Source organism: Pseudomyrmex gracilis, unplaced genomic scaffold (genome assembly GCF_002006095.1).
Source record: "Pseudomyrmex gracilis isolate BER0280 unplaced genomic scaffold, ASM200609v1 scaffold_876, whole genome shotgun sequence".
In the NCBI taxonomy this organism is placed as follows: Eukaryota; Metazoa; Arthropoda; class Insecta; order Hymenoptera; family Formicidae; genus Pseudomyrmex; species Pseudomyrmex gracilis.
Window position 1 is genome coordinate 9,246 of NW_018021460.1, and position 17,561 is coordinate 26,806.

The window sequence follows — 17,561 nt, forward strand, 5'->3', positions numbered from 1 at the left end:
TTAAGTTCTGTTCTTAAACTCTTCATAATTAAAAGTATATTTATAGTATTCTGGAAAACAGAGTATGTATGAAATTTGGAGCTGTCGCAAAAGACTGATGAAAAATCAGTAGTTTTGCGAACAAACTCGGTTTGGTGATCGGTTTGTTTATATTTTTTATCGGTAATCATTTTTCTTTTCGGCATTCATAGCGCAAGATCAAAGCGCGCGGCGCGAGATCGCAAAGTGCGCCGCACTTTCTGATCTCGCGCCGCGCCTGTAGCGATTTTCGTGGCTTTTTTTCGACGTTTTTTCACAAATAAATTTGTTACTTTATTCTTTTTTTCTGTCGATATTTGTCTACATAACGTTACGTAGATCAAACGATCAGCCTAAGATAGAATACAATAGTATCGCGGACTCAACTAAAGTTCAAACTTTATCATATGTGTCGCACTAGAGGAACTAATATATTTTCTTGCAATATGTACAAACAAATAAGCATATAGAGATATTTGTAATACGGATATAGGAATTTGTAAATAACAAGTGAAGTAGCGAAGTGATGCAAACAGGCGTGAAAGATTCATTTTTATTCCCTGTATCTTTTCATACAATTAAAATATTTTTGTAGAAAGCGTATTTTGACAGGTAAGGTATAGAGAAGTACGTTTCTTAGACTAAGATACAAATGTTTCTTCTAAATAACAGCGTAAGCATATACATATATCCACTCTAATAAGCAAATTGTAAAAATATTGCACAAAATTATATATACGTATATACTTATGGAAATGCATAACGACTTTTTTTGCAATTTTTGACAAATATTATTTATAAAATTCGATTTCGACAAAACTGTTGCGTTATAGCAAATCATCTTAATGCAATAGTTAACTCTAGCTGTACAGCTAAATATAAATATATTATATAAATATACAAAATGTATTTCTTGAATATCTTGTTCGTAAACTTTAAAATAATTACTGATTTTTAAGTAAAAAAAGACATAATCCTTGATATACAATATAACGTATTTTACAAGAAAAGTAAGTAGAAAATATACAATAGCATAATCACAAACAATATCTTGGTTATTTCATAGAGCCAGTCCATCCTGCAACATCAATAATGGTAATGCACATCTTATTACGTTTATATCACATAGAATATGTAACGTTTTATCATTAGTAGCATCCCGAGTCGAACTTTAGCGTCTACATTGAAACTTAAGGTTTGAAATAAGACAATTTCGGACGTATAGCAGCGTCAAAGTAGGATCTACTTTTTCTCTTACTCCAACATAAAAAAAAAGGAATTGAGGTTTAATGTGTGACGCTAAATTTCGACTCGGAATACACTATCGGAAATAAAATTGTTTCTTTTGTAAAAATCTAAAATAAACAAGCTTCTAAAAGCTGGCGGTACACTTCATACTAAGTATTGAATGCCATAACATTTCCACGTTATGACCTAAGTTTTACCGAACAACGTCACAAACGATCAACTATAGCACATACCTTCGCGACTTTATGTAAAACGTTCCTGTCAGAAAATGCTAAATACAACTTTTTATCAAAATGTTCTACAGAAAAATATTGTTTCTCAATGCAATACACACAAAGAGTAAAAAAAAACTTCACTTGAAAACAAGAGTAAACCTTTTTTTTTACTAAATCTTACCTTTTACGATGACGTTTCGCTTGTTCCAAGCGACTCATGTTTTCATTAAGCAAGTAGAGTTTACAGCCAATAATGCCATTTCTGAAATAAAAAGTAACAATCATTATTATTNAAAGAAAATACTTCTTCTATTTCTAAAATAAAGAATAATTCTAAAGTCAAAATAAATATTTGATTGCTCAGATTGCAAAAGTACATGTTCGCATGCGTGAGGTCTAATACGCACCTAATATAGTCGTCGATATTGAAATCCATCAAGTCTTTATGTCCAAAATCAATTTTATCATCAGCGCTTAAGGTCTCAAACAAGCTTATAAATTTTGAGTTATTGAACAGCCACGAGTTTGTTACAAAAAAGGACAACGCGCAAAGTGATACGAATATTTTTCTTTGCAGGTTTACTAACCTAAATAAATGAAGGTTTCTACGTTACACTTCCACTTATAACAATAATTATAACAATAATTTCGAATGTGGCGTGAAAGTAAATTTCTAACTAACACTTACATCGGACGTACATGGACTATTCTCAGAATAGTATCTATTAGAACTGCCGGCAAAATATGTAGTATCAATACCAGTATATAATATAAAGAATAATTTTTTATCGCAATCGTATTCGGTTTCCAAATAATCCTCTCAAAAGGAATATCATAAGCAAAACGATTTGCTACGCGTAATAACTTGCGTAGACTCACGTTCAGTATGTCTTTGGTACAGCAGTTGTAAATATGAATGCTCGTATCCTCAGTGATGCTGATTTGTAAAGAATATTATGAGTTTTAATTTTTGATAGTGACAGAATAAGTTCCATACTCAAAAGTAGTTTTATCACATACGTACTTTCTCATTCCCCGTCTCCAACCAGCGATTACCGTTGCTTTTGTTACAATATCGATTGGTACCCAATCTGGTACTACAGAAGAGTCCATATAAGCTACGCGCAAAAGTCCGGTCCAGCCACCGATTAGTAAGCCCATTGGGCCATTAAAATTATCTAGCCAGCCTGGTATTGGATCACTAATTGAAGGTATTACAATTGAAGGTCTGATAATAACGCAAGGCAACGATTCAGAAAAATCGTTTATAACATTTTCTGCTAGTCGCTTTGTAAAGACGTACGTATTGGGCATGGGATGTATATATCTGCAACAATTAATTAACAAGAACATATTTTACCAATGACAATATACACGACACAACGCACGTATCTCGTGTGCATGCGCGAGTGTAATATAGTACTTACTTCGCGGTAAAAATTTTTAAAATTTTGTTGTCAATTTTCTCAGCAGTGTGGATCGTTTTTTTCCAGTCTACGTCTTCCAAAGGATAAAAAATCTTGTCTACGACGGGGTTATCACACTGTGTAAATGCCGAGCTTACGTAAACTAGAGCCTATTTTGATTATGTCAATTAAATATAACGGTTAGAATTAGAATGGTGTCAAACACACAAAGTTATTGAGAAAAATGTACTTGCNAAACAATATAAATCGATAAAAAAAACTTACCACTATATTTTTCATAGTTTGGGCCAAAATACAAATGTCACGCGTCGACCGTAAGTTTGTNAAAATCGCATNTTTNAGACTCTNGTCAAAGCGGACAGAAGCCGCTACGTGGAATATTATCGACACTTTTTCACTTAANATTTTCCTGTCCTCTGGCAATAATCCTAAATTCTCCCTACTTACGTCTCCGTTTATTGGAANAATTTTCTTAAAACTGTTTGGCCGCTCGCGCCGTAATAAATCAAAAAGTTTGTTTTNTAACATTTTCTTTAACCTGTCGTTGATAGTTTGTCCTTTTTTTGGTCGAATCAGTAAAAATATTTCCTTAATATTTGGACAACTTCTCAGTAATTTTTCACATAGCGCTTTTCCCAGGAAACCTGTGCCACCAGTGATGAACACACTTCGATGAGAGTAAAAGGTGGGTATAGATGTATTAGCGTATTCACTCATCCTGACTAAAATATTTCAAACGTTTATAAAGTAGTATGTGATAGATACTGAGAAGTTTCAAATAGGTAGATAGTCAGCAACTCACAAATGTTGATGTGATCAAATTTAAGCACGTTCTTTTCTGTCAAAGTTTTTGTACGTAAATGAGTCTAACTGAATAGTCGGCTTATTTATAGGAAATGATGAGATCGTTTATAGGAAATGATGAAGACTTTTTTTCATGATATGCAATATTCTAAAAGTTCGAAGAGCAGTCTATTTTACATTTCCATATTGTGTTTAATATTGATTTATGTGTATGTGTATGTGAGTGTGTGATTTAAACTTATAATATATTTAATATTCAGAATTTTGATGTATAATAGCGTGATACCGGTAAACGCGCAGAAACAAAATTGCTTGAAAATTGAGCACAAATAAACGATTACACAAAACGATTTTCTACTATCGGGTTCAACTACAAGTAAAAAACTTTGAGAGATAAGCAAGTTGCAATTTCGTTGTGCCAGCAAAAGTATAGAACATTTATCTAAAATCGAAAAAGAAAGATTTTCTTTTAAAAAGCAGAATACCATATACACTTAAACACATAAGTCTTTCGTATATTTGTCTGCTTACATTTCCACGTTTAGAAGTTTGTCATTGATGCCGTTCACACAATCAACCATTGCTATTGAAAAATATTATCACGGTCACGCAATAAAAAAAGTATTAAAAAAGATTTCTCTAGATGAGAAATTACTACCTACGTGAATAGAATAGTTATTCATGTAAATGTTTTATGTTGAAAATACAGTAGTTGATGTGATAATAACCGATAGTTTTTTCTTTTCAATCTAATGCGTTAGAACTTTAATAGTATTTAGAGATGCTTTTCTGACATTTGTATAAACAATAAGTATAACATTGATTTAAAAATATTTTGAAATACATGATATACAAATATGTTAGGTTATAGATGTTTAACTGAAAAAGTACAAATTAGTGAAACCTTCTGTTCAGTATACACTTGATATATCGTGTCACTCACGTATTGTTTTAACCGTCAAAATTTCTTTCGAAGTTTTATACTTACAAATTTACGTGATTCTTACAATTTGTCTAGTATTACAAACTAATTTAAACATTCACTTTTATCAAATAAAATTCACTTATCTCAAAAAATAAAAAACACTCAATTCCTTGATTTATAATCTAATTTACCTATGATACAATCATAAACGTAAATACAAGATGTAGCATAGCATAATCACAAACAACAGTTTGATACTTTCATGAAGCCAGTCCATTCTGAAACATCAATAATGAGAATGCATTAATTAAGTTTATCGTTTTTATCACTTATAATATATAACGTCGTATCAAATATCACGCAGTTTTCGCAACAAACTCGTTTGGCATTGGTTTCTGTAAAACGAATATTAACATGCTTTTGACAATACAGCTCATGAAAATGACTAAATGTCAGCACTTCCGTTATGACCTGTTGCTACGAACGTCACAAAGACCGATCAAAGTGCGCACGTAACTTTGCAATATCATGTGAAAAATGTTTCTATCCGAGAATGGTATATGCAGGTTTTTAGTATAATAATTTGAAGTATTCTACGCAATAATATTGTTTCTTAACGAGAGACGAGCACAGAAAGTTGTAAAAAACACTCGAAATTGATAAAAAAATAGAGTGACAATTTTGCAGTGATCATTTTAGTCGTCTATTTTTACTTTTTACGATAACGTCTGAGTTGTTTTAAGCGACTCATATCTTCATTAAGCAAGTAGAGTTTACCCTGATAGCCATCTGTCTGTGTTTTTGCTGTCATGTTGCCGAAAATAAAACGCTTGAGTTTTCAGCAAATTTAGAACAAGGTGAGTCAGGCATTTGTCTTTGGTTTGACATGACACGTATTCAACATGTGTTGCCGACGACTTGCTGTGTATTTGTTGTCAACGGTTTATCACTAACATAAAGAGCAACATTACAACAAGTTGAAAACAACACGTCATAAATTTCAGCAAAAATACAATATGTCGTAAACGGACAAATATATATTCAATAACACATTGCTCTGTGAAAGGGGAATTAATTAATTCAAGATTTTACTCAAATTAATCTTTGGAGATCTGATTTAGTTCGCCGATCAACTGATTAACTCGATGAAAGGTACTGGACCCGGAAAAAATCCTAAGATGATGGGTAGGATTTGAACTCGAGACCTTCATATTTGCAATTCCTGTACTCAGTCCGCAAGACTACTTGTTCCTTACTAAAATATAATAATTTTTGTCTACTTATTCTAAAAGACGGTCATTCGTTTTCGACATTTAATGGGCTACAAGATAGAATAAATATATGTCAACAGTTTTTACCAACCATACGACAGAAGTACAGACATCGGTGTCTTGTTTTATTATCGTCATGTTGCTGTTATGTTGCCGAAAACGAATGATAAAGCAAAGAGTTTTCTATAAATAAAAGTCATTTTGTTGACAACGTAATGAGCAATAGTTGCTCTTTGTTTGCTCTGAATCTGCTGACACAAAATGTNTCAAATTTNCCTTNGTGTTNTCGATTACGTATGACTATGCATCATGTATTCAGCAAATACACAGCAACTAGTTGAAAACTTCAGCTCAGCATTAAGTTACATGATTTTGCAAAACATGCTTGGCTATCAGGGTTAGTACCAATAATGCCACGTCTGAAATAGAAGACAATAATTACTTATTAATCTAATTTTTAAACAAAGAATCAATTTTATTGATATAGCAAGTATTATCCTAATAAGATTGCATACGTAGTACATACATACTCGCATAGCGTGAGCTCTAATACGCACCTTAAAAATTCTACTGTGTCAAAATTTAAACTATTTTTATATCCAAAATCTTTTTTATTAGCAGCGCTCAGATTCTCGAAAATGTTTATTAAATTTGTGTTATTAAACCGCCAGAAGTGAGTTATAAAAAAGGACAATGCACAGTTTGACATATATATCTTTCGTTGCATTTTCAGTAACCTACATAAATCATAGTATATGCTACACGTTACACTTTCACTTATAACACAAATGTCAAATGTGATAATGCCATAGTAAGTCAAAAAGCTTGTTATTCAACATTTTTGTGAGTTCATTGTTGATGGTTATTCTTTTTTTGGAGCGTATTAGCAAAAATACTTCTTTAATATCCGGACACCATTTAAGTAATTTTTCACATAATGCTTTATCCAGAAAACCTGTGCCACCAGTAATCAAAATACTTCGATGGGAGTAAAAGGTATAAATGTAAGATATAAATGTATTAGCGTCTTCACTCATAATAACTAAAATATTCAAACCAGTTTTAAAATAGGCACAACAGAATATCAAGTGCCTTGCGTTGGAATAGTAAAATAATGAGAAATGTAAAATAATATTATTAATGAAACACTGTGCACTTTTAATGTCAAGGAAGTTAATATTTTATCTACGGTGTTCAAGAACAAACTGCCACAGCACTTAATAGTTCCTCACAAAAGTGTAACACGAAAATGAGCCGAATTCAGAGTTTGTTATATAGAAAAGAATGTGTAGTTTAGTCGGTGTCGCGCAATGCCGGACAAAGTGCAGGAAGCATGATTTTCATATGGTGAATAATGAATACGGTATATGAGTCTGCATGTAGTATACATGTAAGAGAGACATTGGCTCGTATTTATTAGTGACACATCGACATAAAAACACCATTGTATGTATATGCATGGGCAAACAAACCTTGATGAGGTGAAGGATTCGACCTTCTAAACGTCAGTCAAGATTATTCAAGAGTTATAACGAAGAAAAAGAAACAAAAACATTTATTTGATCAGAATTAAGATTGTAATATTCTCTAATACTTTGTAATTCAATCTAATAAACAATTTTTCATATCGAGGTCAGGCAGAGGTTGGTCGTGAGGAATATCAGATACTGCACATTTACGTGATAAATACATGTTTATTCGTTTTTATGTGTTAATATCGTAAATACTTTTGTATTTAGATTGGTGATAGGGAATAAAAGACGTAATTTTGTTAGTAATCAGAGATGGTATATTATTTCGCGTATAAGTAATAGCTTGTGAGGACCGGAATCACGACAAAAAAACATTCGTATCAAAAATATATTTATTTCTAAAGAATCTTTAGGCTCTCTGAAGTCTAATAAGAAATATGGAATAAAGTCATAAGAGCTGTTCTGCAAAATGTTGTACAGAAATGTATAGTATATATGTATACCCTTACAAAAAAGAACTACTGCCGATTACATATAAATAGAGTCAGTAATATAAATATTACTGACAATCACATAAGATTATTATTAGGTATTACAGGAATCACTGAGAATATTACTGGCAATTACACAAAATGCCAGTAATTTTTTCATATCACTCCCGCAATATATTACTGCCAGTAGTTCTTTTTCGTAAGGGTATATGTATGCACATATGTATATATGTATTCACGTGTAAAGTTTTACGCATGAATTTTTTGGATTATAGATACAAATAATTACGATTTATTAAGGAACAAGTGATCTCGCGGACTGAGTGAGGGAGCTGCGAATATGAAGGTCTCGAATTGAAATCCCACCATCATTTTTAAGATTTTTTCAGGTCTGGTTCCTTCCAATGGAGTTTATTAGTTGAGCAGCGAACTGAATCGGACCTCCAAAAATTAATTGGAGTGAAATCTTTGAAGCTGTGTGAAGGCGCAAGCCGCAAACAATTTTTTTATTGAAGTTTTAAGTTTATATAACGTAACAAAATTTGTTAAATCTAAAGGAACTTTTCTGTGTAGGTTCAATAGAGGTTTTAAATTGAACCTATTTTACTTTAGCTCCTACAGAAAAAAAACCTACTTTACTCCTAATTTCGAGAAATAGGAAATTTGTGACATTTTTAGGTTTAAAGTAGGAGTAAATTTTATTCTTGCAATTGAACCTACTTTATTATCGTAACTCCTATTATATAATACAATGAGAAATTTATCGGAGGATCAAAAGTTTGACTCGATAAAAGTCGTTTTGCTATCGTGTTGCGCAGATCTTGCCGAGTCAAAATTTTTGACCCTCTGATACACCTCTCATTGTACTATAATAGAAGGTACGATAGTAAAGTAGGTTTTATTGCAAGGTTTGCTGTTACTTTTTGTCGCCAACCTTTCCCAACAAAATCTAAGTCTACTGCGAACACAGTTGACGCCAAGTTGCTGAGTATTTTTGCTTACAATTGCTGACAATTTGCTGACAACTTGCCGATAAATTGTTTACTAAATAGCTGTTGTTATTAAAGTAAACGAAATCGCACAAAGTCTCGTTAAGCGAGGTAAGGAAAAGATTCACATTATACATAATACGTGTCACATGAAATTGTCACGTGCAAGATAAAGAAGAATAGATGTAATTCAACAATGTAACGTGAAATTTGATGTTGCAATCTCGAGCGTTTATCTCTATTTGCGGCATAAGATAAATGTTGTTATTCGAAAGAAATTATTATCATCTTCATAGCACGAGAAAACAAGATTAGAGATGCGTCGAGAATTATGCAATATGAAATAGAAAAAGTGAGAGAGACAAAGAATAAGATTAATCTATTAAAAATTATTCTTATATTATAAAACTTACGGTTTTGTACACATTTCATCAGTTACGTCAATGGCTTTGCGAGAAGAGCGAAGAGAATAAGAGAAATCGCTGATATTTTAAAAGATTCCTCGTGAAAGCTCCACGCTGTGAAATGCGACCTAATTACAAAGGATAGCGTAATAGCGGCTTTAGCGTGAGTGACGGGCACTCTAGGATCAGTAAGCGTTCTCGTGAATACCGCTGGTATCACTAACGAATCTTTGCTCAGTGGTAGAAAAAAACAGCTTGAGAAGTAACGCAACGACTAGACAATTTTATCGTCGTCTTTTTAACATACATTATGATTTTATCTAACTAATGAATAAGTATTCGTCAGAAACATTACAAGCATTTATCTAAAGAGTTCTAATATTTTTCAAACAAATTGAGTGAATCTATTACACACATAGACGGTTTTTTAAAAGATTAGCAATTTGTGTTTGACGTGTTCTCGGTCTCTGCTTGTGCACACGCGAAGCCGTTCGTATGATGCGTGAAACAACGGCGGACAATGCGGTTGAGATTCACGTAAATAGTGTGACAGCATTGTGCAACTATACTAAAAGTTTTATTGCCTTGGGGTGGCCATACGGCTGTGCCATCGACAAGCGAGCGATAGCTGTGATAGCTGTGCTATTCTCGTACTTGTCCATACACGCAAACACACACGTGTATCCGTCCCACCTACAGCAATTAAATACAATAAGTATTTGTATAATTGTGCAGCAGTGAAAATTTATGCGCCGCACCAAGAGAGAAATTGCGATTAATTGTGATTGTTCGCGATTGAAGAAGCAGAGATTTTTATTTTAGTTATTGTACATTATAATATATATGTATAGTCGAAGTAAGTATAATTACTCGATGTTTAATCGGTCAGCGCTAAAAAAAGATGATTTTCGCTAAATCTTTCCACTTATTGCCGTCGGAGTATTTCGCTCTTCTGTCGTTTTTAGATACTCGAACTTTGCGGCGAACTACAAACGAAACGTAGATAGTACGACAGATAGTAGTTTTGTCATTCGCTGTCTCGATTTTCCACAACTGTCGTCGAATTCTAGCTGCGTTATTTCTTATTATTGTTTGTTTTTTGATCGACTTGCGTACACGAAATATAAGTGAAACTGTCGCGTAGGATGTTTAGAAAACTGTAGTATTGTATTCTATGTCCCGAATACAGGGATCGATTATTTTATGCACGGTTTCAAACACGGAAGACAAATTTTTTTGGTAGCTCGTAGAGCTCGTTAGAATACACGCATCGATCTCGTCACATATTAGGGAGCATTATGCGTGATATATCAAACCTGTACAATAATCCGGAAACGACGTCTTCGAAATGCTGTGAAACCACACATTTTGCGTTTTCCTAGGAATGTATAGTTAAGTATATCGGAAGCGCCAAACCAACGAGATCGCACGTTTTATATCGCGACCGCGACAAACGGAATTGGCACTAAGTGCTCGCAGCGACGTTGTTTGTTTCACAAATAAATTTGTTCATTTATTCTTTTCTTTTTTGTTGTCAATATTCGGTTTACATAATGTTATGTAGATGAAACGACTAGCTTAGGAAAAAATACAATAGTATCGCGGAAACTCAACTAAAGTAAACTTTAGCATATGTGTCGCACACAAATACAAGAAGAAATAATATATTTTCTTGCAGTATAAAAAAAATGATGCATATAGCTATTTGTAAAAAGGATATAGGTATTTGTAAATAACGAGTGAGATAGCGAATTGATACAAACAGGCGTGACAACGTTTTATTTTATTTCCTGTATTTTTTTTACAAGTATATTTGTAAAGAGCTCATTTTAACAGCTAAGTCATAAAGAAATACGTTTCTAAAATTAAAAGCGAAAATTTTCTTTTATATAACAAAGTAAACATATATACCCGCACACACAATCTTTCTGTATCAAAATTGTCTGCCTAAATCTTGACGTTTAATAGTTTGTCATCGATGCCGTTCACACAATCAAATATTGCGAGATATGTGTCGCGATCACACAGTGAGAAGAAACCCTAAATGTCTAGAAGAGAAAATAATACTTCGCATTGTATAGTCGTACATGTAGACGCATTATGCCCAAAATATACGAGTAGTCATACTGATACTAACCAATGGTAAATAAAATAAAAATCAATAGTTTTTTGTTTTTACCTAATTGTTTTAGAACTCGAACATTGTGTACTTTTATACTTATATACAATGTATATGAATATTGTTTCTTTACGATTTAATTTATATTTATTTGATGGCGATTAAAGAAATACAAATCAGTAAAACGTTTCGCACAGTATACTTATATTCTTAGCTTCACAGGTAAGTTTTGTTTGTCGAGTCATATTGTTTCACAACTACATTTTTCTCAATAGCTACATGTGATCACTCGACAAAAGTCTACTAAAATTGTTATGTGAAATTTATAAAATCTTTATGGCAAACAGCGTTGCTAGATGTGAGCACTGCGTACACACAAAAGTATAGGACTGTAATAGAAAAAGGTTTTTATTTTTTTTTTTTATGATGTCGAAAGATTATCAAGATTAAAGAAGAATTATTAAAATTGTAGACATTAAGAACATCATTACTTAGATGTTGTCCGGTTATCCATCTTTTACTTTCATTGAAGTGTGTTTATTACAGGTGGCACAAGGTTTTTGGGTAAAGCATTATGTGAAACATTACTGAAATGTTGTCCGGATAGCGAAAAATGATTCCTGCTGATACGCCCGAAAAAAGGATTAACCATCAACGACAGAGTTAAGAAAATATTGAAGAACAAGCTTTTTGATTTAGTACGGCGCGAGCGGCCATCAAGTTTCGATAAAATCATTCCTATAAGCGGAGACGTAAGTAACAAAGATTTAGGATTATTGCCGAAAGACAGAAAAGTAAAAGACTAGTGTTACAAAGATAAATGTTTTCACTCGAATCATATTGTTTTGCAAGTAAATGTTTCTCAATAACATCGTATGCTTCCTCGACAACTTCGCAATCTCACCGGTATATTTAATTTACTTAAAAAATGATCGAAAAAAACTCTAGTTCATGTGAGTTACACACAAAACGAGAAACCTTGTTGAGGACGAAGTTCTTTATCTTTTGGACGACGTCGATTGGAAAGAGACAATTAAAATCAGAAAAAAATTGATGAAAACATCTTAAAGTACTTTACAGCAAAGTAAGTTTGATATATTCCAATGCACACGAGATACACACGTGGTGTCGTGTATGTATTGCCATTGTTAAATTATGGTTACGTTCTTCATTGGATTTTGCAACAACATACAATCCATGGCGAGTACTTAACTTATGTGTCTCCAAAACCTTTGGCAGATGAATTAATGAGCGACTACTCAAAAACAGTGCCATGCATAATCTATAGACTGTCTATCGTCGTAATTGCAATTAATGAATCCGTACCTGGCTGGAATGATACTTTAAATGATTCAATGGGCATATTCGTCGACATGGGAACTGGTGTCTTACGTGTTATGTACACAGATTCTGATGTAATCTCTGATTGTATTCCGGATTTAATTTCTAAAAGACTAATAAGAGGAGGAAGCAAACGCAGTATTGTACACAAGTACATATGTGATAAAACTATTTTTAAATAATTAACTTACTTGTCTCGATACATGTGAAAAAGGAAATTTTAGAATATCTTTTACAACTCTGCATTTCTGTGAATAAAAAAAAAGAGCTTCTACATTTACAACTGTTGTGCAACCAACACGAAGAGCATAAATCAAGAAAGGATATTACGCGTAGTAGCTCGTGTCGTGTATGATATTCTTTTGGAGAATACACTCTGAAAACCACATATGATTGCAACGAAGAGGTGTTTGCTGTATTACATATTTGGCCGGCAATATTAGTAGATACTATGCTCGAAATAGCCCGTTTACGTCCGATAAAAGTTTTATTTAGAAATTTTGATATTTACACATTAAATATTCAAAACTGTAATTGCACATTTGAGATTTACGGTACAAGTGAAATGTAACGTATATACTTTGATTTATTGAGGTTACTACCTTTTCCAAAGAAAATTATATGTGACAAACCATGTTTTGTCATTTGTTCAAACTCACATCTGACATTTGCAGAAGTTATATTTTATAAACTTGTTCAAGATATCGCTGATGACGAAAATGATTTCGCGCGTTGTCTTTCTTTGTAACAAATTCGTGGCATTTCAATAACTCAAAATTTATAAGCTTGTTCGAGAACATAAATGCTGATGATGAAATAGCGTTTGGATATAAAGACTTGATGAATTCCGATACCGATGAGTATATTAGGTGCGTATTAGAGCTCACGCATGCGAGTATTTACGCAATCTTAGTAAAAAAATATTTATTTTGACTGTAAAAGTATATTAGATATTAAAACTAGCTATGAATCTGAATATAAGTATATTGTAGGAAACGTTTTACTGTTTTGTATTTTTTCAATCGACATTATCAAATAAATATAAAATAAAACAAAATCTTAGTAACAACGTTATGAGTAATTGTTAATAAAAAAAACTCTGCTTCATATAAACTCGACTTACACAAAGTGGTAAATTTGTAGCTATAGGTGATAAAAGTGTAGTGGTATAAAACTAAAATATACAAGCTTCGAAGACCTGGCGGTACAACTCATGATAATTAGCAAATACCAACAGTTTTCCACGGTAAGACCTAAGTTTTACGTACTGACGACGTCACAAACAATCAAATAGCGCACATATCTTTGCGAACTTATGTAAAACGATTTTGTCAGAGTATGCTACATTGTTTTGTTATCTAAATGTCTTACAAAATAATATCGTTTTTTGATGAAATAGAAGTACAAACGGTGAAAAAAACTTCACTTTAAGCCAAACATTAGCAACTTTCCGGAGTAGAGCTTTCAACAAATTTTACCTTTCACGATAACGTCTAGTTTGTTCCAAGCAACTCATGTCATCATTGAGTGTTTGCAAGTAGAGTTTAAAACCAATAATGCCATTTCTGAAACAAAAAATAATAATCATTAGTATTCAAATACAATAAGTATTTTATTTCTTAAATAACGAATACTTTCACAGACAAAATAAATATTTCTTTTTTATTAAGACTGCGTAAGTACTCGCATGCGTGAGATCTAATACGCACCTAATATACTCATTGATATCGGAATTCAACAAGTCTTTATATCCAAATGCTATTTCATCATCAGCATTTATGTTCTCGAACAAGCTTATAAATTTTGAGTTATTGAAATGCCACGAATTTGTTACAAAGAAAGACAACGCGCGAAATCATTTTTGTCATCAGCGATTTCTTGAACAAGTTTATAAAATATAACTTCTGAAAATGTCAGTTGTAAGTTTGAACAAATGACAAAGCATGGTTTGTCACATATAATTTTCTTTGGAAAAGGTAGTAACCTCAATAAATCAAAGTATATACGTTACATTTCACTTGTACCGTAAATCTCAAATGTGCAATTACACAGTTTTGAATATTTAATGTGTAAATATCAAAATTTCTAAATAAAACTTTTATCGGACGTAAACGGGCTATTTTGAGCATAGTATCTACTAATATTGCCGGCTAAATATGTAATACAGCAAACACTTCTTCGTTGCAATCATATGTGGTTTTCAGAGTGTATTCTCCAAAAGAATATCATACACGACACGAGCTACTACGCGTAATATCCTTTCTTGATTTATGCTCTTCGTGTTGGTTGCACAACAGTTGTAAATGTAGAAGCTCTTTTTTTTTATTCACAGAAATGCAGAGTTGTAAAAGATATTATAAAATTTCCTTTTTCACATGTATCGAGACAAGTAAGGTAATTATTTAAAAATGGTTTTATCACATATGTACTTGTGTACAATACTGCGTTTGCATCCTCCTCTTATTAGTCTTTTAGAAATTAAATCCGGAATACAATCAGAGATTACATCAGAATCTGTGTACATAACACGTAAGACACCAGTTCCCATGTCGACGAATATGCCCATTGAATCATTTAAAGTATCATTCCAGCCAGGTACGGATTCATTGATTGCAATTACGACGATAGACAGTCTATAGATTACGCACGGCACTGTTTTTGAGTAGTCGCTCATTAATTCATCTGCCAAAGGTTTTGGAGACACATAAGTGAAGTACTCGCCATGGATTGTATGTTTTTGCAAAATCCAATGAAGAACGTGACCATAATTTAACAATGGCAATACATACACGACACCACGTGTGTATCTCGTGTGCATTGGAATATATCAAACTTACTTTGCTGTAAAGTACTTTAAGATGTTTTCATCAATTTTTTTTCTGATTTTAATTGGTATTTTTCCGATCAACGTCGTCCAAAAGATAAAGAACTTCGTCCTCAACAAGGTTTTTTGTTTTGTATGTAACTCACATGAACTAAAGTCTTTTTTGATCATTTTTTAAGTAAATTAAATATACCGGTGAGATTGCGAAGTTGTCGAGGAAGCATACGATGTTATTGAGAGACATTTACTCGCAAAACAATATGATTCGAGTGAAAACATTTATCTTTGTAACACTGGTCTTTTACTTTTCTGTCTTTCAGCAATAATCCTAAATCTTTGTTACTCACGTCTCCGCTTATAGGAATGATTTTATCGAAACTTGATGGCCGCTCGCGCCGTACTAAATCAAAAAGCTTGTTCTTCAACATTTTCTTAACTCTGTCGTTGATGGTTAATCTTTTTTTCGGGCGTATCAGCAGGAATCATTTTTCGCTATCCGAACAACATTTCAGTAATGTTTCACATAATGCTTTACCCAAAAACCTTGTGCCACCAGTAATAAACACACTTCAATGAGAGTAAAAGGTGGGTATAGATGTATTAGTGTCTTCACTTATAATACCTAAAATATTTAAAACGTTTATAAATTAGTATCTGATAGATAATGAGAAGTTCCAAGTAAGTAAATAGTGAACAACTCACAAATTTTGATGTTACGAAACCTGAGCACGTTCTTCTCCATCAAAGGTTTGCACGTAAATGAGTCTAACAGAATAGTTGGCTCATTTATAGGAAATAATAAAGTCGTTTACAGGAAATGATGAAGAACTTTTTTCATGATACGCAATATTGTGAAAGGTCGAAAAGCAATCTGATTTACATTTACGTATTGTGTTTAATATTGATTTATGTGCATGTCTGTTTGTGATAAAAGCTCGTAATATATTCAATATTTAGAATTTTGATGTATAATAGCGTGATACCGGTAACCGCGCAGAAACATAGTTTCTAGAATATCGCGCACAAGGAACAATTATACAAAACGTTTTTCTAAAATCGGGTTTCACTACAAGTAAAAAACTTTGAGAGATAAGCAAGTTGCAATTTCGTTTTGCATGCTCCATTATAGAAAAAATATGTCCGTAATCACAAAAGGAAGAGTCTGTTCTGAGCAACAGAATAACATATACACTCACACACATAGTTCTTTCATATATTTATCTGCTTACGTTTCCTCGTTCCGAAGTTTGTTGTCGATGCCGTTCACACAATCAACCATTGCTACTGAGAAATAGTATCGCGATTATGCAATAAAAAGAAATTCTAAATCTCTAAGAGAGCGATTAATATCTTGTATATATTCATGTAGATATCTAATGTTCAAAATACACAGTTAAAGTGAGATATTAACCGAAAGTTTGTTTTTTCATTTTACTGTATTAGGACGTTAACACTAGAACTACAGAAGCAGTCAAAATGACTGGTTATAACTTCTCATTTAGAAATTGTTCAAATTACTGGCTTTGCATTTTAAAACGTGTTTTTGCCAAATTGATGAATATCATTCTTTATTGAATATAAAAACACATCATAACAAATTTCTGAACTGTAATATCTTAAGTTTGAATATCTTTTACTTAAAAATTTGAAACTAGTCATTTTGACTGGACGGTAATGAATATTCTAGTGTTAATAGTGTTTAGAAATGCTTTTATATTAGTTATATAATAGTTATATATAACAGTTACATAAAAATAATTTGTACTACAAATATACAAATATGTTAATTTATATTCCTTTGATGTTGTTGACTGAAAAAATACAAATCAGTGAAACGATCTGTAAAGTATACATTTATGCTATATTNTGTAAATCTTGTATCATTTTAACCATCGAAATCTATTTCAAAATTTTATACTCACAGATTTATGTGATACTTACACTTCGTCTAGTATTACAAACTAATTTAAACATTCACTTTTATTAAGTAAAATTCACTTATCTCTAAAAAAT

At 32.3% G+C, this 17,561-nt stretch overlaps 1 protein-coding gene across 1 annotated transcript; it reads right to left on the reverse strand.

Moving 5' to 3' along the window:
* Positions 1-1,017: 1,017 nt before the first annotated feature.
* On the reverse strand, positions 1,018-3,723 carry LOC109861614 (fatty acyl-CoA reductase 1-like). The gene is made up of 7 exons (XM_020441334.1): positions 3,173-3,723; positions 2,909-3,057; positions 2,506-2,808; positions 2,170-2,418; positions 1,889-2,068; positions 1,663-1,743; positions 1,018-1,096 (listed from the first exon to the last, which is right to left on the reverse strand). Exons 1-7 carry the CDS (start codon positions 3,623-3,625, stop codon positions 1,018-1,020), a joined length of 1,494 nt encoding a protein of 497 aa, XP_020296923.1. The 5' UTR covers positions 3,626-3,723.
* Positions 3,724-17,561: the final 13,838 nt, after the last annotated feature.